The sequence below is a fragment of the Nannobrachium achirus genome, assembly GCF_963921795.1.
Source record: "Nannobrachium achirus genome assembly, chromosome: 9".
Classification (NCBI taxonomy): Eukaryota; Metazoa; Chordata; class Actinopteri; order Myctophiformes; family Myctophidae; genus Nannobrachium; species Nannobrachium achirus.
Window position 1 is genome coordinate 13,184,122 of NC_137818.1, and position 27,907 is coordinate 13,212,028.

General features: G+C 41.6%; 3 protein-coding genes across 3 annotated transcripts in view; all 3 read left to right on the forward strand.

Annotated features, from left to right (window-relative positions):
• The window catches only part of LOC308290648 (deoxynucleoside triphosphate triphosphohydrolase SAMHD1-like), a gene marked incomplete at its 3' end in the record, with an annotated part of 439,146 nt that overhangs the window by 385,061 nt on the left and 26,178 nt on the right, over positions 1 to 27,907 (forward strand). The window lies entirely within an intron of this gene.
• Positions 155 to 27,238, forward strand: dhx35 (DEAH-box helicase 35; the record flags this gene model as incomplete). Its single annotated transcript, XM_080733190.1, has 21 exons — positions 155 to 194; positions 2,333 to 2,460; positions 3,448 to 3,540; positions 5,016 to 5,093; positions 5,690 to 5,794; positions 5,886 to 5,947; positions 6,619 to 6,688; positions 6,800 to 6,859; positions 7,583 to 7,695; positions 9,425 to 9,521; positions 10,795 to 10,953; positions 12,034 to 12,244; positions 14,254 to 14,378; positions 15,749 to 15,803; positions 19,737 to 19,927; positions 20,457 to 20,534; positions 24,380 to 24,509; positions 25,352 to 25,433; positions 25,965 to 26,036; positions 26,359 to 26,470; positions 26,920 to 27,238. 21 exons carry the CDS (start codon positions 155 to 157, stop codon positions 26,956 to 26,958), a joined length of 2,100 nt encoding a protein of 699 aa, XP_080589316.1. The 3' UTR covers positions 26,959 to 27,238.
• LOC308291744 (nuclear factor 7, ovary-like) lies at positions 21,614 to 23,017 on the forward strand (the record flags this gene model as incomplete). Its single annotated transcript, XM_080733872.1, has 1 exon — positions 21,614 to 23,017. One exon carries the CDS (start codon positions 21,614 to 21,616, stop codon positions 23,015 to 23,017), a length of 1,404 nt encoding a protein of 467 aa, XP_080589998.1.

Here is a 27,907-nt window from a genome sequence, read left to right on the forward strand (position 1 = left end):
TGCTTCATCTCTCTCTCAACTATTAAGGGGTCCTTGGCCTGAAAACGTTGAAGACCCCTGCCTCACCCAGGTTGTCCTAAACTGCTAAAGTCAAAAAGAAATCCCGATGACGTCATCCAATGACGCGAACACCCCACGTGACGTAAAGGGCAAGATGGCGGCTCCCCCCGCCACGTTGAAATTCTGGAAGCCGGGTAAGTAATGATAATAAACATAAATAAATATCAGATCATAGTTAAATAAACACCTCGCGTTGGTCGTTTGAAATGACGAGAAGAACGCATTTGAACGAGAGCGACGTTACAGAGGCGTTCTGTTTCTGCAGCGTCAGAACCGTTACTGTACAGTATAAACTACTGTAACGTTTAGCTGCGTAATACAGTGGTTCTCAAACGTTTTCATGTCGTCAAGGACCCCCAAATGGACACATATTATTAGCATGCGGACCCCCATTTGAAAAGATACGCCAGGGAACCCCCCATTAGAGGAAGATTTTTTTTACAGCTCTAGGGATTCTCAACCATCTCAATTTCAAGGACCCTCAGGTTTACGTGCATTATAGGCTACGGACCCCCATTTAATGACATTTCTATCTGGGACCCCAATTTATATTGTAAAAATCAATATTAATTTAACTCAGAGAGCGTACAATAGAACCAAATGGACCCCTATGGGTCTGTAAGGGTCCATTTTGGTTCCTAACTATCATTTAGCTAGAGACCCCCTGGAACTCCCTCAAGGACCCCTGAGGGTCCCTACCTGCACCCGTCCCTACCTGCACCCCACTTTGAGAACCACTGGCGTAATAAAACCAGCAAGTCTTGTCTGCTGCGGGGTTCATTCATTCATTCATTCAGACTGCAGCCCTGGGGTTAAATCAAATGCATGTTCTGCAAATGTTAACATGATCAAATGAATGTGATGGCCATTGGCCACAATGCAAGTACAACTACGACATAAGATGTTTAGCAGGAGGACCCCAATGGAAACAATAAGCCACAGTGCTGCTTTGGGTCGTTTATCCGTTTAGCATCCTTTTGTATGCATATGTGTGTGTGTGTGTGTGTGTGTGTGTGTGTGTGTGTGTGTGTGTGTGTGTGTGTGTGTGTGAGAGACCATTTGTACACTCCTACAGTAGGAGACGACTCTGTTAGAGTTATTACAGGCAATTTACTTATGTTTTAGTGAGGAATAACTTCAGTTAAAAAGTGAGATGTTGTTCGTCCAGACGCTGGAATTTCAACTTCTCTGGGAGGTGTGAATGTCAGCCACTGTGGGGGGTATTTATATGCAAATATCGTGGCCAATGGCTTGGCATTGTAATACTTAACAATAGGATTTAATGGTGATGTTAATGTGAAAAAAGAACAGGAAAACTAATTATAACATTTTTTAAAAAATGATTTAAAAAATGTTGCCAAAAGGCAACGCTGGGCCTTGCAGGGTTAACGTTCCTGGCTGTTTATTTGAAATGTGTCGTGAAACCATGGTGTTGGTTAGATTGGTCATAATAATAACATTGGAACGCTGATGATGATAAAACGAGAGCATGACTGTATCTATTCAGTAGATGTTCCCAGGATCTACCCTAAAACCTAACTGCAACTTGCAACACTAGATTTTCTTTTAATGTCCAGAACAGTGGTTCTCAACCTGTGGGTCTTATTTTGGGGGTCCCCAGATGATTAACCTAATGTGAAACATTGTTTTCTCACTCAACAACAGCCATTGGCAGCCCATACATCCAAACAGAAAACAGAAAACGACGTCAAACTAACCAACATTGCGGTGTATGGAAAGCTTGAATTATCCTCTTTCTATCTGCAAAGTGTTTGTTTGATAAAATCCACCGTAGTAGACATGTTATGAGCTACTTTCCTCCTCCTGCATTATGTGACATTTCGAAACAGACCATTGAGTGATTTCCAACGAGCGCTTCCAAACTCAAACGCTTAGAAAAATAATATGCCTGAAGGCTACAGACCCCCATAATTCTGACAGTATACAAATGGAACCAAAATTACCAAATGGACCCCTAAGGGTTTGGCCGGGGTCCAATTGGTTCCATTTGTACACTGTTCAGAGTTACAGACCCACAAGGGTCCATTTGGCTCTGTCCTAACTAATAATCATTTTGCTGCAGGGACCCCCTGGAAACTCCTCAAGGGCCCCTGGGGGTCCCCGGACCCCACTTTGAGAGAACCACTGCTCTATAGGACCCTGAGAACATAGGAGTGACCCCATTGTAACAGTGTCTTTACCATCTTGTTCCATCATCATCATCATCATCATCATCATCATCATCATCATCATCATCATGGTCATGGGTCAGGGTCCGAGGCGCCCGGGATAGCAGAGGAGCGGGAGCTGACGACCGAGACCACCGGCTCCCCCATCATCTTCAACCCTCACACCGCCCTGTCCATCGAGAAGCAGCGACAGAAACTCCCCGTCTTCAAGGTTGGTTCGTTTAGCTGGCTGCCGCCCGCCCGCCTCGTTCAATCCACACTTTGACACATTCTAAATCTCGTCTCGCAAGACTACCGAATCCTAGTATTCGGCAGTCTCGTGAGGTTTAGAACGTGACCGAATCGTTTTACCGCAGAATCTCAACAATGACGTAACCATGTGGTCACTTCTGCATGTCAGCTCAACAGTGTGTTTATAAACAGCAGACAAGTACAGAAAGAATGGATTTTGGAGCGATATATAAGCCCTGCTGCTCCTGTTGTAGGCTGTGGTCGCGGGTCGGCCAAAATGGACAATATTGCCTGTTTGATCAAATAACACCTGGATTAGTTTTTGGGAGAAAAAATAACAACCAAAAAATGTAATAAAGTCATTTAAAGTCATTTAGACCGGAATTCTCCTTTATAGTCCTTCTCAGTCACCACGACTGATTTCATTTGGATTCCGTAGAAGTCAGCATGTCTTCTATGAAAAGATGTTGCACAGCAATAAATAGCCCATCTCGACGCATTGAGAGCTCGGTTAGTATTTTAAGATTGTGGTATTTGCAGTGGTAAAACTAGCAACATGTGCGGAGGCATCTTTCATATAATCCTAATGGTATGATATTTCATATAAAAGCAAAGGTTTAAAGCCTCCTCCTGTGATTTCTTCACCTAGATGGCAATATTCAATATGAACAGCACAAACAATATTACTAGAACATCATAATCTTTGATATATTGTGTTAATTGTTTAGGAAACAGCGCTAGTCTCTGGAGGAGGGCTCCTTTCACAATGTTTCACAAACTGCACATTAGTTCACAATGTTCCAGTTGTGAGATTTTATTTTCCTTCAATCCATTGACATTACAAAGAGAGTTGAAATGATTTTACTGCGATCGTATCAACACTCAACAGGTTGTGTCATACATTTTCTGGATGTTTCTAAACGTCAGTTGTTCTGAACGGTTTGCATTGCGTTGTTAATTCTTCCAGCACAGAAACAACATCTTGTACTTGGTGGAGAGCTACCAGACTGTCATCATTGTCGGAGAGACGGGATGTGGCAAGACGACGCAGATACCTCAGGTTAGTAGAAGATCCAGATCGATCTACAAGTTCACAGTGTGTGAAATATACGTTTTCCAATGGATTAGATTAGAATTGATCAGCATCAGAGCCAAAAATCGAATGTCAGTTTGCTATGGCCAAGATTGAGAAACAGACTGATACGGATAGTCAACAGATATTATTCCTGAAATGTATAGATAGATGAAGCTAAGATTCCCTTTGACAGCATGGCATGTAGGGGGCAAGCCGCCTAGAAGAGTGTGTGTGTGTGTGTGTGTGTGTGTGTGTGTGTGTGTGTGTGTGTGTGTGTGTGTGTGTGTGTGTGTGTGTGTGTGTGTGTGTGTGTGTGTGTGTGTGTGTGTGTGTGTGTGTGTGTGTGTGTGTGTGTGTGTGTGTGTGTGTGTGTGTGTGTGTGTGTGTGTGCGCGCGTGCGTGCGCCGCTACACCGATCGGCTGCACATTTCTTGTGCATGCTGCCAGTAGCGTGAGGTAGACTTTCTAATTTTCTAATTCCATCCCACGGTCCATCCTCCATATTTGGGCAAGACTGACATCACCAGTAATTACAATCATAAGAACCACAACCAAGGTTATCTATGCACCAAGCTGAATACAGTGGCTACCAGGCAGCATGCAGCTTAGTGCAGCAGTGGACTGATATCCTTCATGTGGCCTAAACTCCCAGAGCCATTGAACAGAACACGACCTTGTCTTGTTTGAATGCTTTAGCAGCATATTTTTAGCAGGGTTTGGGAACAAATCAACTGTTCTACAGCACATCACATTAGTCATTCATAAAGAACTAGAGCCTGACCAATCCCACATTCTTTCAGTCTGATGATCCCGATTTTGGAGAATCCCAGGCAAATCAGAATTGGCCCACTGATTGTTGCAGATGTTTTTAAGGAAGAAGTGTAAAATCAATTATAATCAAATTGGAAAAAATGCGCTACAGTAGGTTGCAAGTTGATACAAATCAGGACATATCGTCTTTTTAATTACATATTTAGCGACGTCATCCAAAAAGTAAAACATGGACTGCTGCGGTTGTTGCTCAGAAGATAGAGCAGGTCGTCCAATGAGCCGTGGGTCGGCGATTCGAATCCCGGCTCCTCCTGCCCACCTGTCGTAGTGTCCTTGGGCACTGAACCCCACATTTCCTCCAATAATGAGTCAGTCGGTGCTAGCTTGCCACCATTGCTGTGTGAATGTGGGAAGTGAGGACGCTGACGTCGATAGAAGAATGAATGAAGCAGTGTAAAGTGCTTTGAGTATTTAGAAAATGACTATAAAAATAAAAATGCAATTCATTATTTCTCAAACTATTTCAAGTCAAGAACCTGCAAATGTATTTGTCCGTGGACCCCCATCTGAAAAGGTGTTGTGCCAGGGACCCCCAGAAGAGAAGATTTATGTTTAAATCTTTTCAAAATGATTCCAAATGTTCTTTATTTCTCGTTGGCTTCCTTTTCCTTCAACCCTTTTACTTCCAGTACCTCCTGGAAGCTGGCTGGGCAGCAGAAGGGAAGGTGATCGGGGTGACACAGCCCCGCCGCGTGGCTGCTATTTCGGTAGGTAAATGGGTCCCACTGGGAACCACAATGTGTAATAAACAAAGACCTTGTGATGTCCTGCTATAAAAACCATCTTGTCTACTTGCATTGTTCTCCTCAGTGGGTTGGCTGGACAATCGATCTGAAATGTGCACATGGCCATAGGCAGGGACTCATGGAGCAGATTTTTTCCCCCCCTCAGATCTAAGCTGTTTAATAGCTTTTTAATTAAAGGGCACTACTGTATGTAACTGTTTTAATGAATAAGATGTTTTAATTTATTCCAGTATGGTAGAATATATTAATACAATATAACTTATACAATCAGGGTGGTTGTCGACATTTAGATTGTATGGTACTAGAAGGCTAGTGCTGGCGAGAGCAGGAGAGGACCTGGTGAGACGTAGGAGGGGCCTGGACAGGAGTCAATCCACAGAGCCTAGTCCTTCCACGCGCGGTAGAAGAGGAAAGTTACTTAGTGCAGCTTGAAGCTGTTTATTAGCTTGTTCATTAATTTGTGTGAGGAGGGCATTCATTTACGAAAAACAAAACAAAGTGAGAGATAAGAGGTTTCTGCCCGACAGCTACGATATTCTCCTCTTCCACACACTCAGGTGGCTAACCGTTTAGCAGAAGAGAGGGGCGCCCTGCTTGGACACGAGGTGGGCTACACCATCCGATTTGATGACTGCTCGGACCCCCAGGCCACCCGGATCAAGGTTGTTAACCTTTCAGTGATAAAAAGACCATCTTCATGATTTGAATTAAATCAGTTTTCCTTCTAGTTCTAATCGTGTTTGTTGATATCAGTTCCTAACAGATGGCATGCTGGTGCGAGAGATGATGTCGGATCCTCTGCTGAAGAAATACAGGTAAATGATTGAATTAACCACTCACATAATTCATTGACTGGGGTTCGGCTGGGGTCTCTCTTTGGCTCCCTCCTTTTGTCCCTCTATTAGCTCGAACCTCACAACTCGTTGCGTTGCTATGCATTGTAAATGTGAAGATGAGCCTTTTTGCACCAAATGTTTGTCAGTTTCCACCGAATGTTCACCTATTGTGGCCAGAATAGGTAAGTTAGGATTCAGGAAAAAAACATATCCCTAAAGTAATGGTAGCAGTATTTTACCTTTGTGCTCTTCTGTGCCTGTTTTGACACTTGATGGGTTTAATATAAACCAGTGGTTCTCAAAGGGACTCTGTTGGTTCCTTTAGGGGGGCTCTAATTTGAGGAAGGGAAAAGAGCACTTGTCAAAAAAGTAGTTCAGAAATATATTCGTCTTGGGTGCACGGCTCGGGCAAACAATGAACTCAGAACAAGGACGCCAACAGGCCTTCCACAGCGTGGGAGTTACACGCTGAGGAAGGCCTGTTGGGCTGAAACGTCCATTTGTTTGCGGCTGCTGTGGGGAACCAAATGAACCCTGACGGGTTCATTTGGTTCCATTTTGTACACTGTCAGAGTTAAGGGAAGACCTTGAAATGTGAAAGTTTGAGAAACACTGATCTAAACTAACCCTTGTGATGATGTAATTCCCAGCGTGCTGATGTTGGACGAGGCACACGAGAGAACCCTGTACACAGACATAGCCATTGGACTGCTGAAAAAGGTGAGCAAGAGACATTCTATCTGTTACATCTTGTCATTTTACATAACAGCCTTTGTGTTTCCTCCTTTTTATTCAATACTCTACTCTGTCCTCCCTGATCGTTAATAATAGATCCAGAAGAAACGGAGAGACCTCAGATTGATCGTAGCCTCTGCCACGCTGGATGCCAAGGTGAGAGTGATGCCTCGTTAAAGCTGCAGTCTGTAAGGTTTCTGTGTGTGTGAATAAAATGTTGTTTTAATCATAGCTGTATGGTAGAGAATAGTAGAATATAATGTAACTAAGACAAATGTAGTGGTTGGAGGAGGTCTCCTTGTTCTTCCATTGAGTCATTTATACTCGACTAGTGTCTGAAAGGACACCTCTACTGGTTGACAACAGTTATAGCATGGAACTCAAAAGGAAAATATGTTCCTTTCCCAAATGAGCATTTCGTTATAACTCAACAGTAGAGATTTTGCTCGCAGCTCATGCTTCTTTAAATAAGGTAAGATCTGTAAAAACGCTGGCAGAGGTAGCGTTACTAATGAATTAATACCTGGCAGTGAAAGAAAAACAAAACAAAGACTATGCAAATCTGTTGTCTTGTTAGACCACTGTTCTGACATCTGAAATAATCGGAATGGAATACCTTATATATCATTCAATTAATTTATTGGTGCAGACTCTAGGGTCCATTCAAAACACACAACATAAAAACACTATACATACAAACACTATCAGATCACTTTGTCTTTTAAAATCTCTTTTTATGTTCCTCACATTTTATGTTCAGTACTTATAGTATATTACTCACAGCTTATTCAGTAGAATCAGGGCTCCTCTGTGTTTGGCGTTGACTACAGCATAACTTTTCTACATGAGGCTTTTCTAACAAGTTCTGTCTGAATGCAGAAATTCCAAGAGTTCTTCAACCTGAATGAGACTGATGATCCCAGCAAGGACACATGTGGGATTCTGACGGTGGAGGGACGCACCTTCCCTGTGGATGTGTTCTACACCGTCAGGTACGCTGTTATTGTTTCTGTAGGTGGCGAGATGTAAGGGAGAGCTTGTTTTCGGTGGAGGCGACGGAGGCTCGCCGCACGAAGCGAGCCTACATTATTGAAATAAAAACAAATTCAATGATTTTTCAAAAGAAGATGAAAAAATAAAGACGAGATCATAGAAATCCCATTAATTAGGGCTCTCCCCAGGTTGGCAGAGGGAGAGCAGAGCCCAGGATTACAGCTTAGGCAATTGGCACTGGGCAAAAAATGGGTTGCAAAATCGCGGGATAAAGGTTTAGAAAAAAAACTAAACAAGAAAGAAGTAGTGAAAATAGCAGATCCACAAGCTCACAACGTGTTGCATCGTGATGCGTTGTAAGTTGGTCGATCTGCTATTTTCACTAGTTTGGGTACGGGGAAAACCTCTAATCTATTTTTTTGGTCTTGAGCTAAAAAGTTTGGTAGCCACTGCCCTAGGACCTAGACCACTGATTACTGACCGATATATTTTGTCAAAGTACAGAGTACAAAATCAATCAATTCTTATCAATTTGAAAGATTTGAGAAACAAATCTCTATGTGAAGTGTCTTGAGACAACATGTAGTGATTTTACACTATAATAACATTGAATTGAATATTATGACATGCCCAAAGTAGGAACACCAGTTAGAAAGTGGTTAATTCGTATTGCATTGGCCGTATCGCTTGCCGAAAACAAATCTGATCTGCATTAGCATTGTGACGCGTTGTTAGCTTGCAGATCAAACCACACAGCATTGTACTATTTTGTATAAATTAGGCTCTTTACTCAACCGTAATGGTCTCATTACATTAGGCACCAGACCATCCCAGATAATCCTCTCATTTAATCCCCCAATGATCTGTGTGTGTGTGTGTGTGTGTGTGTGTGTGTGTGTGTGTGTGTGTGTGTGTGTGTGTGTGTGTGTGTGTGTGTGTGTGTGTGTGTGTGTGTGTGTGTGTGTGTGTGTGTGTGTGTGTGTGTGTGTGTGTGTGCGCGCGTGCGTGTTCGCGTGCCTCAAAGTGCTAAAATAGCATCAGCTAGAGCAGACCATCTCACAGTTAGGGTACTGTAAAACCTTTAGTTTTTAACTGTGTGGTAGCCCTAGGGCATGTGCACAAGTTGGTTTTGATTGGCCTTCAAATGGCCGGCCTCTCCAAAAGGAGGGCCAAACAGTTAGTTAGCAAGAAGGTACTGCTCAGTATCAGCCATTAGAGGGAGCCGTTCAACGACCGGAGGAGGCGTTGTTTCCTTTATCCATGTTGTCTGCTGTCTGATAAGTGATAACTATGCCCACATTATTATATCGTCGTTGTCGGGTGAAAACCTTGTATGTCCAAAACTGTTCATTTTGCATTCATCATTTTAAAAATTAATAAAAATTTAAACTAGTGAAAACAGCCGATCTACAAGCACACAACGCCTCGCACTGCGAGGCGTTGTGTGCTTGTAGATCTGCTGTTTTCACTACTTTTGTGCGACGGCCTTGTATGATGAAGCAGGGCTTTACTTTGCGAAAGAACGTACACATTTGAAAATTGGACATACGAGGTTTCCGCCCGACAACGACGATATGTAACATTAATGTTCTGCCTCATAGGCACTTTGTAGCTGTCTGTTTTTCCTATTGTCTGACTGCACTGGCAGTGTCTATGTCCTCCGTACAAGGCGTTCTTGTACTTGTGGACATAAATCAATACGTGTGTGTTGTCTCCCTGTGCTCTCAGCCCGGTGCCAGACTACGTGAAGGCCACGGTGGAGACGGTGCTGAAGATCCACGAGACGGAGGAGGACGGAGACGTCCTGGCCTTCCTCACCGGGCAGGTTAGTGAGCTGTTCACTCACATTTATCCAGGGTTCCCACGGTCATGAAATTCCTGGAAATATTTTGAAATTAGAACAATATTTTTCCAGTACTGGTAAAGTTTTGGAATTGATCAAGGGTCCTGGAAGGTCCTGGAAAAAATAGCTATGGATTGTCTTTGGTTATTGATTTTGTTAATACCTCTGAAATGACAAATTAAACATTGGCCAAATTGTCAAATATAATAATATATGTAGATCTGCTATTTTCACAATAAAACTGTGTTATACAAAATTCCTCCACTCTTAGTGATCATCAGGGTGGGGGGTCCCCAGCTCAAATATGATTATTTTGGGGGTCGCGGCCTGAAAAGGTTGACCACTGGCATACACTACCTGTCTTTGGGCATTGCGCATCGGAGTAAGCGACTCGTTATTGAGCTGAATTATTGTTATATGGTCCTGGAAATCGGGTTAAATATTCTGGAAAAGTTTTGGAAAGGTTTTGGAAAATAATTGGTAAAAATGTGTGGGAAGTTCTGGGAACCCTGTTTATCCTTCTTTTATTCTTGCACTTACACTTACATACAGTTACACTGCCTTTATTTTAGGGAAGAAGTAGGCCATCAACATTACCACATGTGATGTTTTTTTCTTTTCTTTTTTTGCCCAACTCATTCGATCCGTGGTTCCCTTTTTAACACCAAATTTGCCAAATTGTCAAATATTACTTTACGTACGAAAGAGGCAAACATTGTGAAAATACTTAGCTGATCTAATTCTGCTATTTTCACAATAATTATTAGTGGATTCGAGTCAAGCTAAACGTAATGCCTCAACTCCTACAATTCCAATTGCTTGTCAGGGTGGGGAACTGGGGACCGTTCAAATCTGATTATTTTGGGCGGTCACGGCCTGAAAATAGTGGGAACTCTTGTGTTAGATCAGTGGTTCTCAACCTGTGGGAATTATTTTGGGGTGTCCCCAGATGATTGGCTTAATGTGCAACATTGTTTTCTCACTCAACAGTAAACAAACCAACATAAAGTTTAAGTGTATATGAGGTTATAGGAACATTTCTAAAGTGACAATTTAAGGACTTTTTAATTCCTCTAAAATGACAAATTAAGCATTGGCCAAATTGTCAAATATTAGAGGCAGAAATTGTGAAAATAGCCGATCTACATGCTCACAACGCATGTTAAAATGGGTCGCAGCCTGAAAAGGTTGAGAACCACTGTGTTAGATCATGCTTTAGCGCTGTCAAACCGTTGCATATTTTTTATGGATGCAGGACGAGGTGGAGAAGGTGGTGTCTCTCCTTCAGGACCAGACCAGGTCTCTGTCACGATACGGTATGAAGAAGTACCTGCGGGTCCTGCCCATGTACGCCGGTCTGCCTTACGCAGAGCAGATGAAGGTCTTTGAGAGGGCGCCCCACAATGTCCGCAAGGTGACTGACACACGCACTCCATTCTATTTCTTTGGAATAAAGGGGCTCTCCACACCATCAACATGAGACTAATTGAGTACCTGAGATGAAAAACAGTCTTAAGTCCATATTTTAACATTTTGAATATAGATATTTTTTTGATTTACCAGACTGTAAACCACAAACTAGAAGTTTTTAATCTGTTCTTAATGCACTCCCCCCTCATTTTGTTGAATTAGATTTTTTTACTTACTTACTCATATATATTAGGAATTATAAGACATAATACTTACTTATAGAAAATGGAAGAACATTATATCTCCAACAGTTTGTGGAACAACAGTATAAGTCCGTACAAGCAATATTCAGCAGACAAAGGGAGCAGATAACATTAAAACAGACAATGGAACAAAATGAGGGGTAGTGCATTAACAATTTAACAGATTAAAAATGACTAGTTTGTGGCTTACAGTCTGGTAAATAAAAAATCAAACCTCGGTTCGAAGTGGAGCTGTGCATTTGAGCAGTTCCAGGTCTATGTTTTTGATTCTATGTGTTCAATAACTAAAGTAACTAAAATGACTCTTTTGAACGGTTCTTTGAAATGAACGGATCCCAGAGAACCGGCTCACTTCAAAGAGCCATAAATCCCATCCCAGAGAACCGGCTCACTTCAAAGAGCCATAAATCCCATACTGACTAAGACAATTTCTCACACTAGCCTGGACACACAAAGCCACTTAAAGGGAGCGTGCTAGCACAGCTCCAAAAATTGCTATATTAAAAAAGATTAATTATGGACTGTTAGGTACTCAATTGTTGAACACTAATAAGAACACTAATGCAATGATAACAACAATATGTCCTTTTAAAAATACTATTTAGTAGGTGTGTAATGATATAGTAACTGTATCGAAATCGTTTTTAACTTAAAAAATCGAAGTATATCGAAATGAAAACAGCTAAAATCGAATCGTATCGTTTTATTTCGTATCGTATCGAATCGGCAGTGCAAAGAATCGATTGTATCGATACTACCTACTTGCGCATTGTATTTAGCATTTTTAAGAAGAAAACATTTGACTCTCTTGACTTTCTCAGGTGATCGTGGCCACTAACATAGCGGAGACGTCCATCACCATCAACGGCATCGTGTTTGTGATCGACTGTGCGTTCGTGAAGCTGCGAGCCTACAACCCCCGCACGGCCATCGAGTCTCTGGTGGTCACGCCCATCTCCAAGGCCTCGGCCAGTCAGAGGACCGGCAGGGGCGGGCGCAACCGGCCCGGGAAATGCTTCCGACTCTACACAGGTACGTGTGAACCAGAATCAACTAAGAGCGCATCAGTTAATCGAACTAATCAATTTAATCGATTATAAAAATATATTTTATATAATTTAGTAACATTTGGGGTGTACATTCTAGGCGAAAAGCTTCAAGAAATGTCAAAACATCCTTAAAAATAATTGATAAAATAACCGATCTCTACAAGCTAATACTTGCCTGGCTGTGTGAGTGAGTGAGCGTTTAAGAACATAAGCTGTGATGTGTCTGTGGTTGCACTGTATGTCTCCATTAGAGAAATGGTGCATCATTAATATGTCTCTATTAGAGAAAAGCTGCATCATTGAAGCTGTTTTCTCAGTGGAGCGGCGCTGCAGTCTGGCATGGTTCACCTCTCTCTCTCTTTCCCTTTCTTCTCTTCAAGCGTGATTTATACTTAGTTGGTGCAAGCTACAGAGGGGAGGTATTACAATCTCTACAAGTTGCGAACTTTGCCGTTAACGAAAAGATTTGTTCCCTGAAAAGAACAGTTTTGTTCACCACTAGTTTGCTTGACTTAGATTGGAGTGTTTGGCTCACTGAAAAAAAAAAAAAAAAACGGTACTTCTTTCCTATTCGTTGATTTCTGGTCAAAGTCCACCATTGTTGAGCTCCAAACTTCAGACGTGTTGAGGGCTTTGCATCATAATGTTGCAATCAGAGAGACGCACCACCCCCTGTCTCCCATAGAATGGAATTTGGATGCTGTGGAACAGGATACTGACACTTCTGAAGTTTATGTGACTCAAGCTGCCTTTATGCTCTGCAGCTAGGGTTTACAAAATTACAACACATGACACACAACTGTGGACTGCTACTATATACTATATATCAATTTAATACCAGTTACTATTGTTATGGCTATCATTATCATTATAGTTTATCGTTGTTGCAATTGCTTGTATGTCTCTCTCTTTCTCTCTTCCTCTGTGCCCGACACAGTCGAGGCAGATGGCCGCCCACCATAGAGCTTGGTTCTGCATGATGTTTCTTCCAATTAAGATGGGAGTTTTTCCCTTGTAACCGACGCTAAAAAAAGAAAAAAGCTTGCTCAGGGTGGGAGGGGAACGTAACTTCTCTCTGCTTTAGAGAGAATAAAGTTTCTTTAGAGACAGCTTGCTGTGATTCAGCATTATATAATAATAAAATGTAATAGAGTCCTGAAGTCCTGACGTCACTCGTTCATCCCGAGGGTCACGGAAGTCCTCTCTTTATGGAGAATAACCTTGGGTCGTCTTAGAATCCTCTCATATAAGAACTCTGGTGCAAAAATAATGAAATTGTCCCGGCTTATTGTCAGGCTCTGTAAAATTGTATTAATTCTGCAGCGGTAACGCTACAGAACGTTACTCGCCGTCAGTTAATGCTTCATATCCATATAAGTCAAACCGGCGTGCTCATTTTTGGAACACAGTTCTTGTATGACGCGATATTAAACACTTCTATGGGAATTCAGAATGGAGGGTAAAAAAAAAGACATGACTCAGTTAGGATTCGTAAATTAAGACTGTCTTCGGTGCTCTATTGCAGGGGTTTTCAAAGTGGGTGACGGGGCACCCTGGGGTGCCGCGATGGCAGTCCAGGGGTGCCGCGAGATAAGTTATTTTCAGTCAGTTCTAACCAAAATGGCTATTATCAACAACGTTTTCCTCGCAACATAATCACTAAAATATTGTCACTGTCGGGCAGAAACCTTGTATCTCCAAGTTTCAAATGTGTACGCCTTTTGGTAAAGCAAAGCCCTGCTTCACCTTACAAGACTATCGCACAACACTAGTGAAAACAGCTGATCTACAAGCACACAACGGCGTTGTGTGCTTGTAGATCTGCTGTTTTCACTAGTTTAGTATACATTTTATAGATGATAAATACAAAACAAACAGTTTTGTAACAGTGCCTCGGATTAAAAAAATATTCATGGGGAACCCTGAGACAAAAAAAGTTTGGGAACCCCTGCTCTGTTGAACTTTTCTCTGCCTGCTATCTGTCCTCATCAGAGGAAGACTTTGAGAAGCTGCCCGCCACCACTGTGCCAGAGATGCAGCGCACCAACCTGGCCCCGGTCATCCTGCAGCTCAAAGCCCTGGGCATCGACAACGTGCTGCGATTCAGCTTCCTCTCTGTGAGTAGAACTGCCTCTACTGGGTTTTACACAGGAGAGAGAGAGGGCTGTGATTCAGCCTCCTCTCTGTGAGTATATGTAGAACCGACTCCGGGTTTTACACAGGGGAGAGGAGCGAGAGAGAGAGAGGTGGATGTGATTTGATCTCTGCTTTTTAATTAACTAGACTGACTGGCTCGATCCTCCCCAAGAGCACGACTGGAATTAAATCTGTGAAATTGACACAGTCTGATAAGCTATACCTGTGTAGTGCTGCTCCTGAAATAACTGAGAAATTGGTTCCTTAGTAACTTAAAAACCCTATATATTATTTGCTGAAAATAGTCAATATACAATCTCACAACGTGTCACATAGCTTGGTCGTCAGAAAACTCACCTTTTGGACCACAAGGTTCTAGGTTCAGTCCCGGGCACCGCTAACTCGGCATATGAGTGGCAGGGCTTGGGTAAAACGAAGTTGTGCTGTAACTGTAAGTACTGGGAGCTGGTGGTTGGTGTGGCGCTCCACCTCATCTCCCAGGGCACTGAAGAGAAGGGGATGGACACCCTCGTTCTCGCCCCAAAAATAAGCCACTCTGACCTACTTGCCTGTACTTATTTTCACAGAATGTTTTGACAAAATGTTTGCCCCCAGAATAGGGCCACTAATAATAATAATAATAGTCTTCATTGTCCCCTCTGGGATATTCTTCTTCACAGTCTGTTCCAACAAAACAGCACAGAACCATATTGCACAGGACAACATAGCACTTACTCATGCCTGACACCCTTACCAGGGTATAGGCCGTCGACATGGGACATCCAGAGTTCTCGGTCGCTGGCGTTACAAGGACACAGAAAGAGAATTCAACAAGATAGCACACATCATCATAACACCAAAGACAATTTATGAAGTCCCCAGTATGCAAGCAAAGCTCGCATCACTAGACTTTTAAACGCGGAGCATAGCCTGGTATTCTAAACCGAGCCTGTGTGATCCGGTTTAGGGGAAAAAAGAGGTGTGCGGCACCGCTGGTTCTGGTCGGTGGCTCCGGCCGCCTGATGACTACACAATGACGTAAAAGTGACTTCCGCTCCCGACCGGATCAGAAACCCGAAAGTGGAATTAATCCCAGGCTACCAGTAGACACAAAAACCACCCTGTCAGCGAGGCAGTTTGTTTAGTGCAGCTAATGGCTGAAGGGACAAAACTCCTGCTAAAATGACCTTTCTGCCATTTCAAAGTTCTGTCCAGATGGCACTACTACTGGTTATATGGTTTAAAATAAAGAGGGTTTAGAGTTTAGACTAAGGCATGTGGCGTTATGTTTTTAAATGTTAAACTTTGTTATTAAGTTGCTGGACTTGACATGAGATCCTGTGTTGAACAGCCTCCTCCTGCCCAGACCATGGTCCAGGCTCTGGAGCTGCTCTACGCTCTGGGAGGTAAGAAATGACTGATTAAACTTATGTTGATATTATCAGTGGTTCTCAAACTTTAATGTGTACGACCTAAAAAATGATGTGTATCCTAGCTGCGGATCAACATACTCAACATATTTAGCTCCAAGGACCCCCAGAAGCAAAGATTTGAGTTGCTTTAAAAGAACATAAATGTTCAAAGATTTCCACGAATGTTCAAGATTTTTCAACAATAGCAGATCTACAAGCTTGTAGTGTGGCACAAAGTGACGTGCTGTGAGCTCTGCTATTTTTATTTTATTTCTTTTTGTAGCTAAAGTACAATCAGAAACAGCTTTGGGCGGGTCTTCACACGGACACGTGTACATTTTCAAACACGTACACACACACAAGCAGGGCAACACGCCCACCACCAGTCAGTCCACCACACACACACAAATGTGAGGAGAGGAGACTCATGCCGGCAAATGCAGGCGAGAGCGACAACAGCAGCTTTTCAGCTTGGAAATATAATAATTATAATCTTTGTGGAGATAAAAGTCTCCAAAATCGTTTTTTTAATCACCACAGCATGTCACCCAGAGTCAACCAAACATATATTGCCATGCCATGTACTGCTAGTGACAGATATGTATTTGAGGACATGCTTCCCATCTCAACCTTTGAGTCTGTTGCGTTCAGAGAACTAGTCCGTGCCACAGTGCAGAAAGACATTTTCCAACTACTATTTGATTACACAGCACCACGACAATTGCACTACTTGGTTTAAAGAAAGTTGAGGCTACAATGAATATATGCCTGTCAACATTGTTAAACATATCGTTTGTGTTTTATTGTTCCAATACATTTCATAATGTATTGCTAATTATAGGGAGTTGTCTTTTCTCTTACTGTACCACAGAATAACACAACAATGTTTTAATATTATAATTTCTTTATGTAAAGTTTCCAGTTACTTGTTAATTAAACATAACTAGTTACATTTTCAGAGCAGTAACTATAATTAGTTACTTTTTAAAAGTTTTATTTCCAGAAGGCCATACTGAGTCTGACTTCGATAAAGTAAGAGAAGGGCCACACCTTGTATAACTGAATTGAAACTAAAACTGCATGAATTTGGTAGACATGCCAGACTACTTTACAATACGTTTTTATTTATTTATTATAAGCTGTACTCTGCTTTATCACTCTGGTGGTGTACTCTCCACACCCACATCAATGCCTTATCAACTTTAAAATGAGCCTATAAATTTATACAGTATCTTATCTGATATGCACTGATAAAACACATTGCATTAGGTTATACCGTAAATATGTACTCAAGGTTGACTGTTTCACTATGTTCAGAAGTATCTTTGATTGATTGAGGGCGGCTTGCACCAACACGGTTTAAGCCTTAAACTGGTTTAAATCAAGGTTTATCTTTTAATCAGCTTGCACCAAACCTTAAACCTAGTTTTCATTAATCAGGTTTAGTTTTAAACCACCCTTTTAATCTTGGTTTGAATTTTCACTGTAAACCTGGATTACTGTTAATCCTGTTGCACCACTACTTTAAACTTTGATTTAAACATCAGTAAGGGATTAATTTTAAACCTGCTGTAGAGGTGGTTTAAATGCAAACATGCCATTGACATGAATGGGGGTCCCCCTCAGTGTTGCCAGACGTACGATAATTATCGTATTTGTACGATAATTTGACCCTCTGTACGATGTACGATCAATAATTCCAAAAATGCCCAAATGTACGATAATTTCGGCATATCATCAAAAAGAGCGTGAATTCACTATTTTCCCTGGCTGCTGATCTGGGATCTGGTTTGGCTTCTCAAAATAAGCCAGGAAATCAGTCAATCTGACCCTAGATCTGTACTTGGAGGCATTAAAAACACTGGTTGCATCTTTCCAGACCAGTTTCAGGCTTTTATTTGTGTAAGCTCCAAGAAGTTGCCTGCCTCCACACAGCAAATCTGATGCGTTTTTGTCACGCAGGAGTCTAAAACGAGGTCGTTTCTTACACTAAAGACGCATTTTTTGGTGAAATTACGTTTTTACGCGAGTGATTTCTCTTTTTTGGCGGTGTAAGATAGTTTCATGTCAAATACGATAATTCTGAGCCTCCGGTACGATAATTCAACATTTCCCATCTGGTAACACTGGTCCCCCTCCTGTGAGGGAAGCCTCACAGCAAGCCCTGCAGGCTTGCAACTGCAAGCTGCGGACAGCATTTCACAGCTGAAAACAAACATCTCATCATATTGTCTTCAATACATCCTTGTAGTAGCCTACTGTACATCGGCTATTTTAAATTAGCGAACATTTAAATATTTACAGGGACATAATACAAACATTTGTCTTGTGGACTTCCCAAGCAACATGGAGACGTTTTAATTTTCGAAATCGCTTCATAATTGACTCAAATGTGAATGTGATCAAAACTGTGGTCTTTTCTTGCTTCCTAGTTGGCCGCGAATCGCCGCACCGCACCGCACTGCACCGCACTGCACTGTGTAGCGTCCGAGCGGCGTCACCGTCGTATGACGGAGCGTTATATATATTTTCTTTGTTTTGGCTGCAGGCGCTCTTCTTAACATAGGCCTGCCCGCATTCTCCTAGAAGTGAATAAAAGAGTAACGCTAATGATATTAGGCTCAAGAGAATAGCATATTCTAGTTTGTTTACATCGAAATCCAAGATGGAGGACATTTAATCCATGAATTAATCACAGTTTATGGTTTTAATCACAGAATAAGGGTTTAATGACAGATTTGTTAAGCAATGCTTAAATTTAAGTGGTGCAACGCACCTCGATTTAAAATAAAACCTAGATCAACAAACCCTTGATTAACCCTAAACTAAGATTTATTTAATCCCTTTTGGTGCAAGCCGCCCTGAATGTCTTTACTAGTCAGAAATGTTAACATCACGAGGTACAGTCAGACCTTTAGGCTAAAAAAAAGTCCCGGGGGACTTGTTTCCATTGTGGTCCTCTTTATCCAATTCATCAACATAGCATAAGAATAACACCATAATACATATCAGCAACCAATATAAAACACTATATGACATGTACAAAGGAGAAAAAGGAAACATGTCGGCAGTGAATGTCCCATTCTTTCTATGGGAATATTTTGTTTAACTCCCCTTATGGATTTATGATGGATTTTCTTCCATAAAATCTGAATAGTCTTGGATGTTTCATGTAAAAGCTAAGGTTAAAGCCTCCTCCTGGGATTTCTTCACCTGGTTGTCAGTATGTAGAACAGCAGTAACAATGTTACTTGTTCATAATGTTTACATATTATGTTAATTGTTCAGGAATCAGTGCTAGTGTGGGGAGGTTCCTTTCATACTGTTTCACAAATCACACATTAGGAATTTGCCATAGAGTACACACATTTTCAGTCATGAGATTGTATTCTGCTTTAATCCATGTGCTCGTGCACCTGTGTGTGTGTGTGTGTGTGTGTGTGTGTGTGTGTGTGTGTGTGTGTGTGTGTGTGTGTGTGTGTGTGTGTGTGTGTGTGTGTGTGTGTGTGTGTGTGTGTGTGTGTGTGTGTGTGTGTGTGTGTGTGTGTAAATTGTAGAAACACTTTGCATACAAACAAAGCAAACTTTGAAAATGTGTTAATTGAACAAACAATGTACATGCACTTTTGAAAAACAACTGCTATTTGTGCACAGCCTTGCAGAAGCTGATTCCAAACTAACCTTTCCTATGTGGATATACTATTTTGAAGTGCAAATGCGGTTATGGTTTTGTAAGCTAGATGTCCCTAAGTTGCAATGTAACAGCTATTTGTGCACATCATTAATATTCCTTTTCAATTGTACATACATTCTTGTATTTTTTATTGTATTGTTCCGCTTTTGTGTTGGCATTGTTAACTTATGTTTTCTCATGCCAATAAAGCCCTTTGAATGAATTGAATTGAATTGAATTGTGTGTATTGTCAGGTCTGGACCAGTACGGCCGGCTCACTGACCCCATGGGCGTGAGGATGGCAGAGTTCCCTCTCAGCCCCATGTTTGCCAAGATGCTCCTGGAGTCGGGGAACTTTGGCTGCTCCAAGGAGATCGTCACCATCGCCGCCATGATGCAGATCCAGAACATCTTTGTGGTGCCGCCCAATCAGAAGAAAGCTGCTGTGAGTTTGAAAACTGGGGCTTTTTTCTAAAGAAATATGTTGTACCATCACAGTTTCCCTTCCCACCAGGGGTTCAAAATGGACCCTCATGTGTCTGTAACAAACTCCCAAGCTTGTACAAGTGGAACCAAACGGACACGTAATGCATGTGTTCACACACTGACAGATACATAGACAGCATATTTGTAGCTTTGTATCTTTGTAGCTGAAATTTGATTATAATTTATAAAAAGATATTCAAAATTGGTCGCTGATCTGCAGTGCAGAAGTGCCCCAAATCAATACTGTTTTGACCGGAATTGGAACCGGATCTGCATTTTTTGGGCCGGAACAACCCACCACTTACTCTAGTCTAGTAGAAGTGTTCATATGGCAAGTGCAGACGGTTTGAGGGTCATTTTGTTTTTGATCCCTGCCTATGCATCTGTCTGTGAGCCGATCAGGTGTTCATAAGATTGTGTTTCCTATAAATCACTGAGAAGTGCGTCATAAAACATCATCGAATCTGTCTGGTGTTTGACTCTTGCAGGCCAGAGAACACAGGAAGTTTGCTGTGGCTGAGGGAGATCATCTCACCATGCTGAACGTGTATGAAGCATTCATCAAGGTATGTGGACTAAATCTAATGCCTTAATACTTGGTTGTGCAATAACTGCACACAGGTAGGTTTAGGGCTGGACATGCCCAGCTTCAGCGGCTCAAACACCCACCAGGAATGACACGGGCCAAGTTATAACATCTTGTAAGACATGCAATATACTGCACTACATTTCTGGTGTGAAATAATTGTAAAGGGCCTCCCCAAAAAGGCTTGCTGGAACCCCCAAAAATACGCCCCAAAGTTGCGCCGTGGGGGCTTTGTATGCATGCATTGTTGTCACGGTTGTGGTTTAGTACTGTAATGTGAAGACACGTGATGGAACTTGATTTAATTATTAGCTAGTTAGTGGGGATGTCAGAATCTCCATGTTTGAGATCACTTCTTCACATGTACTCGTGGATGCCATTGCCTATATTTAAAGTCTCTTCCACTGCTGTGGTTTCCGATACGGAAACCTTTTGTAAGAGGGCCAATCACTGCCATTAACTCAAATACTTGAAAGCTCCTGTTTTTTGTCTGTAGACTTCCAAACTCTCTTTAAGACGTGTTGCATGACTGTGTCTCTCCTGTCTTCCTGTGATGTCTTGATATCCTCTGAAAAGCTCTCATGTCCTTGAACAAAACACTGAACCTTAACTGCTCCCGGACATGCAGCAGCAGGTGACTTGCATTGCTGCCTCCGCCCTCACTGGATGAAAAGATTAGATTAGAACTGAACTTTGTAACAGGTGTAACAGGTTTCTGGTGTTTATCATTATCAAGGCTCTGCCCCTTGCCAGACTCACCTGACATGAAGCAGGAAGCGAAGAGTTTGCATTCCCCACACTGTAGTACTATCATCCTCACACACACGGAAAGAGAGACCAACAATAAGAATCACCTTCAGATCAAACACAATTTCCAGTGAGGGAGGACAGACTCTGACCACTGGAATCTGCTGCTGACTCTGTCAACTGAATGGACTTTTACAAGAACCAGGATTCACAGTGAAAGTAAACTTCATGCAACATTCGAGAGGAGGGAGACTGACGACTGACTGAATTCCTGTATTGAGCAGAGTGTTTGTTGCTTCACTCAAAGGCAAAATGGCTTCCACGTCGTCTCTTCTAGAAGAGGATCTTTCCTGTCCTGTGTGTCATGACATCTTTAAAGATCCTGTTATCCTGTCCTGTAGCCACAGCTTCTGTAAAGACTGTCTGCAGGGATGGTGGAGAGAGAAGGAAATAAAGCAATGTCCAGTTTGTAAGAAGAGACATTCAATGGATACACCTCTTAACCTAAACCTGGCACTGAAGAACGTGTGTGAGGCCTTCATAAAGGAGGGACATCAGAGAGCTTCAACAGGGTCTGAGGTTCTCTGCAGTGAGCATGCTGAGAAAGTCAAACTGTTCTGTCTGGAATGTCAACAGCCAGTGTGTGTTGTGTGTCGAGATTCTAAAATACACACCAAACACAGTTTCAGACCCATCAATGAAGCTGCACTGGATCACAAGGAGGAGGTCCAGATATCACTGAAGCCTTTACAAGAGAAACTGGAGGTCTTTAATAAATGTAAAACTAGTTATGATCAAACAGCAGAACACATTCAGTTCCAGGCCCGGCACACAGAGATGCAGATTAAGGAAGAGTTTAAGAAGATGCATCAGTTTCTACAAGAGAAAGAGGAGGCCAGCATCACTGCACTGAGGGAGGAAGAGCAGCAGAAGAGTCACATGATGAAGGAGAAGACAGAGGGTCTGAACAGAGACATATCAACTCTTTCAAACACAATCAGGGCCATAGAGGAGGAGCTGAGAGCTGAACCCATCTCATTCCTGCAGAACTACAAGACCACGATGCAAAGAGTCCAGCTCACACTGCAGGACCCACAGCCGGTCTCAGGAGCACTTATAGATGTGACCAAACACCTGCACAACCTGACCTTCAGAGTCTGGGACAAGATGAAGGACATTGTCTCCTACACTCCTGTCATTCTGGACCCCAACACTGCCTATCCAGAATACACCCTGTCTGATGATCTGACCAGTGTGAGACGTGGAGAGAGACAGCAGCTTCCTGACAACCCAGAGAGGTTTGACCACTGGTGTCTTGTCCTGGGTTCTGAGGGCTTTAACTCAGGGACTCACAGCTGGGATGTTGAGGTTGGAGACAACACATGCTGGACAGTAGGTGTGTTAGCAGAGTCCTTTCAGAGGAAGGGAGACAACGCAGGTCAGTTCTGGAGAATAGCGTTAGTTAAAGGTAAATACAGAGCAAACTCCAGACCAGGATCAGGCACTGATCTCTCAGTGAAGCAGAAACCTCAGAAGATCAGAGTCCAGCTGGACTGGAACAGAGGAGAACTGTCCTTCTCTGACCCTGATACTAACACACACCTACACACCTTCACACACACTTTCACTGACACACTCTATCCATTCATTCACACTGGCTCTGGTGGTTCTCTGAAGATGTTACCAGGGAAGATAAGTGTAACTCTGGATCATTAGACATGATGATGATGATATTAATTATTATGAGGATTATGACACTTATGATATTTGTCGTGATGATGATGATGATGATGATGGATATTAAGAAGTTGAGTCTTCAAAGAGAACCATGTAAGGAACATTACTAGTAGTATAGTATCTGATTGAAACCTCTTAAACTGGATCATACTATACTACAGCGTCAGACAAAAGTATCAAAACATTATGCTTTTCAATTTGAATCCTGAAAAGTAGCAGTTTTGGAACATACAGTATGAGGTTTCCACCCGTCAGAGATGATATGTGTTGTGGTCTATGGATGACAGTCAACACTAGTGTCTAAAGTAACACTAGTCTCTGAACTGTGATGTCATCAACATGTTCATATGGGACGATTATGTTGTTATGAATAATATCTACTGTTTTTAGTTAATAACCAATAATTATAAATGCTTCTATTTTCACCTGTCTATTATCAATAATAATAGTAATGCTAAAAATCATGTTTTTAATTTTTATGATTATGATGTTAATGATTGTTTGTTACTGATGGTTATTATTATATTTTAGGTTCAGAGTTGAATTATAAAAATAATAAATGTAACTGCAAAGCGACAATTTTGGGTTTCAAGCCTACGTATGCACCAGGCCCATGCATGTGTTTCTAACTGGTAGCTACACTTAATTGTAGATTTGAAATCCATTTTACACGCCTGGTTCAAAAGTTTTATGAAACTTTACAATTTAATGTATGTTCTGATTTGTTTTGCATCAGTATTTTACTATATAATGTATGAGACTACTACTATTACTGTACTATGGTCTACATGCTCACTGAAATGACCTAGTAACTGTTTATTGTATAGTCACTCAATGAGATGAGGAGACAGTGTTTCTGATGTGTAAATTGAATGTATTCATAATTAAAGTAAGAAATATCTGAAGTCATGGTTGTTTTGTTATAGTTAAGTACAATACTGGATTTTCATGATTCAGTAACAAAGGTGAGTAATTATTATTTAGTATTTGAAAAGATAGTTAAAATGTATTTATTTTTGCAGTTTTTCATAATCGAATGCATAAAGGAAGATTAGCATGTATTTTATTATAAAATACTAATACTATACAAATTCAGTATCTATGTCATCACGCAGTAGGTTTTTGTCTGACAAAGTAATTAAGATTGTCCTTTTAGGGACTTTTGATATAAAAATACACAAATGGACTTTCCTCCATTTCCTTGTCCATTGTTATCAAACCATGGATATGCTCTGAAAGTGTGAAAAACATATTTTACATTTCACCACATATTTTATTTGACACTGTTGAAGAAAATGATGCACAACATACAGTATGTCTCTCTCTCTGTGTTGTCTTCAGCACCAGAAGAGTTCTCAGTGGTGTCAGGAACACTTCCTCAACTACAAGGGTCTCCTGCGAGCCGTGACGGTCCGAGAGCAGCTGCGTCGACTAATGAACAAGTTCAAAGTGCAGCGGAACACCAGTGAAGGTTTGTGTGTGTGTTTTTTGATTGATTGAATACTTTAAAGCAGCATTCCCACGGGGCACTATAACCATAAAGATAACTTACTATATCGTTCACCTTTTTATTTAACTATACTTTAATAGTTATAGTTTTTGTGCTCAGTGTGAATGGCCCTTAGTCAGAAATGTAAATGGCACGTGGTACAGTAAGACATTAACCTATATAGGAAGGAGGCCCATTCTAAAAACGCCTTCTAAAAAGTATTCTGATTCTTGTTTTTTATATATACTGTACATAGCAACAAGAACCCTAAAAGGGGTTCCCGTCCTAAATGGGTTAAAGCTAAAAGGATAATACACAAAAATGTTCTGGTTTTCATTGTGGTCCTATTATATTGAGTTAATCAACATAGCATACAAAATTGACACAATAATACATGTCATCAACAAATACAAAACACTACTGTGTACAAAAGAGATGAGAACATTACATTTACATCCCCTTGCAGTCACCTGATGAGTGATTATTTAGGCCAATTCTGAAAGAAACCAGTGTCACACCCTTTAATGGATGGTGTCAGGGCCACATGTTGGTGACAGAGCAGTAGAATGAAAACTTTTCCATGTTTGTTCTAAATTTGGGTTGTACCAGATCATGGTTGCAGCTCCCTCTAGTGTTGTGTGGGTGTCACTCACTTTGGAGTATTGAGGGCACTGTCCCCTTTGACTATCTTAAATACCAATCCCTGTGATATTTGCTTAAATGTTTATCTAAGTGAGTCATGTGGTGTCTGTCCCCATCAAACAGTATCATGTGGTGTTGAAGACATTTAGTTATGTATTGTGTTACGTTGTGTTGCTGTCCAGGTGACCCTGATGTGATCCTGAAGTGCATTGCTGTCGGGTTCTTTGCCAACGCAGCCCGCATTCACCATTCAGGATCCTACAGGTGAGAGACCATGGAGAAATTAATAGGAATAATTTGCATGTGTCCGTACAATAGTAATTTGACTGCGAACATTGTTTTTGATTGTCGTTTGCTGCCACGCTTTCTCAAAGTTTTTCACACATCATAGAATATTCTGCGTTGCTCTCTCAAAAGATGTGCATGGGTGTCCTGGAGTTGGAAAATAATCTCTGTCCACTCGCGACGATCCACTCTAGCGCCACGCTTGCGCCCAGACCCTCTCCACATACACATTCATTATGGCAATTTTCAGTTTAATTCCTAAAAAAAGGGGAAACGCTGTTTTTGTTCCGGTTACGTCATCAACGTGTCAGGTTACCTTCCGGGTACCCCGGAAATAATCGGTGACCCATAAGCTAGCAAACAGCGCATTCCAGCATCAAAACAAAAAAGTAGTCAAAGTTGTCACTTGGACGACCTGGACCATTGTGAATAAGTCGTCACGTGGCATTAAATTAATTAAACTACTGTGTTAGATTGCAATTCTATAACCCACTTGTCTCTCCCTCTCAGGACTCTACGTGACGACCGTGAGCTTCTCATCCACCCCAACTCTGTGCTGTTTGGAGAGACGCCTCCAAAATGGTACGTTACCTACGTCATTGATGAAGTCATTCATACAGTAACACGCTAGCAATTTATAACAAAATAGTGTTAACTGATGTAATATTTTCAAACATGAGATGGTATCGGAGCATGTTCTAGTAGTGTGCAGACAATTTTCTTCTCTCTCCTGTTGATGGTATTAATAATTATTTGTTTTGGAGCTCGTAGATCTCCTTTTTTCTGCATTTCTTTTATTTGAATCCTGAAAAGTAACGGTTTTGGATATATGAGGTTTCCACCCGACAGAGACGATATGAATTATTAACTAAATAAAAATATATCCCATTGTTTCCTTCTCCAGGGTTATCTTCAATGAAGTGGTGCAGACTTCAAAGTACTACATGCGTGATGTGACTGCGGTTGAATCATCCTGGTTGGTTGAACTGGCTCCTCACTTCTACAAGCAGGCTAAGGTAGGCCACAGAAACTAACACACTCGTCCTTTGTTTGTTTGTTTGCACCTTGCCAGTAAAATGTGGATGTTTCCAGGCCTGCACATGGATTAAAGTTCTCAGTCATTTGGATTCTATAGAAGCCAACATGTCTTCTATGGAAGAATGTTGTGGCTATTTTAGCTTATATTAAGATTAGAGCATTTAAAGTGGTCAAACTAGCAATTATGTTAAGAATCTTCCATAAAACCACAATGGTCTCGGATAATGTTCATAAAAGCAAAGGTTAAAGCATCAATTTGTGGTTTCTTCACCTGGTTGGAACTTGGCAGCATGTAGAACAGCAAAATGTTTTGTTCCGGGGACCGCCAGAAGCAAGGACCCCTGCGGGTCTCCGCACCCCACTTTAAGAACCAATGTGCTATAGATCTAAAATCTAAAATGACACAGATGTCTCCTCTTTCTTTCAGCATGGGTCGCTGGCCAGCAAGAGATCTCGGATCCTCTAAGAAGTGGAGCCAGCCCAACACTCACTGCTGTGACAGAAAGAAATGGAGAGCACCTCATTTAACACACACTGTGCCCTATCCATCACACTGTATATAAAAAGATTGTACAATGTATTTATTTTACATCTCCATTCAAGGGCCCAATCTGGCTAGAATGGACCCTTAGTGACTAGTGGCACATCGCTGAGCCTCGACTCTCCTTTACCTTTTGGCTAAAGATATCTGTAGATATGTGTAGAATCTGTTATCAGTTAAATATCTGATTGTTGTTGATGTTGATCCTGTGCAGATGAAGATGAACTGATTGCATAGTATAACGAATGATTAAATCATTTGTTATACTATGCTATTATTTTGGTCGCAGGAAGGTTGTCTTGCACCTTACAAAGTGAAGCTGGCAACATTCAAAGACAGGGGGAACTGGCATCGAGTGGAATCATTTCAGCCATGTCTCCCTTGCCTTTGCTAGAGCAGCCTAGGCTCGCGTGAATTCACATTCATCATGTGTCTTCTGGTCAGCGGTGTCCATCCTAGCATTGGCCATATAGTAGTGAGCCTCCACCTGTGTACATATCATCCTAGCATTGGCCATACAGCAGTGACCCTCCACCTGTGTACATATCATCCTGGCATTGGCCATACAGTAGTGACCCTCCACCTGTGTACATATCAGAGCAAGGCTGAGATCCAGGGAATGACTGTCCTGTCACAGCCCTCCTCTGGTTCTCAGCTTCCATTTTTATTTTTTTAATGCTGTAGTATTTTTGTTGTTCTTCCAGTTGGGCAGCAGCATAACTCGGAAAATAAACTAAAGACAAAGTTGAAAGTGAAGATGTTATATATTTTGAGGGACTTAAACGTGGTTTATCTTTGGGTTTTTAAAGTTTGCTTTACACCAATCGCCCTGGGTGCCTTTATGTTTAATTAATTAGTTTGCGATATCAGCCTG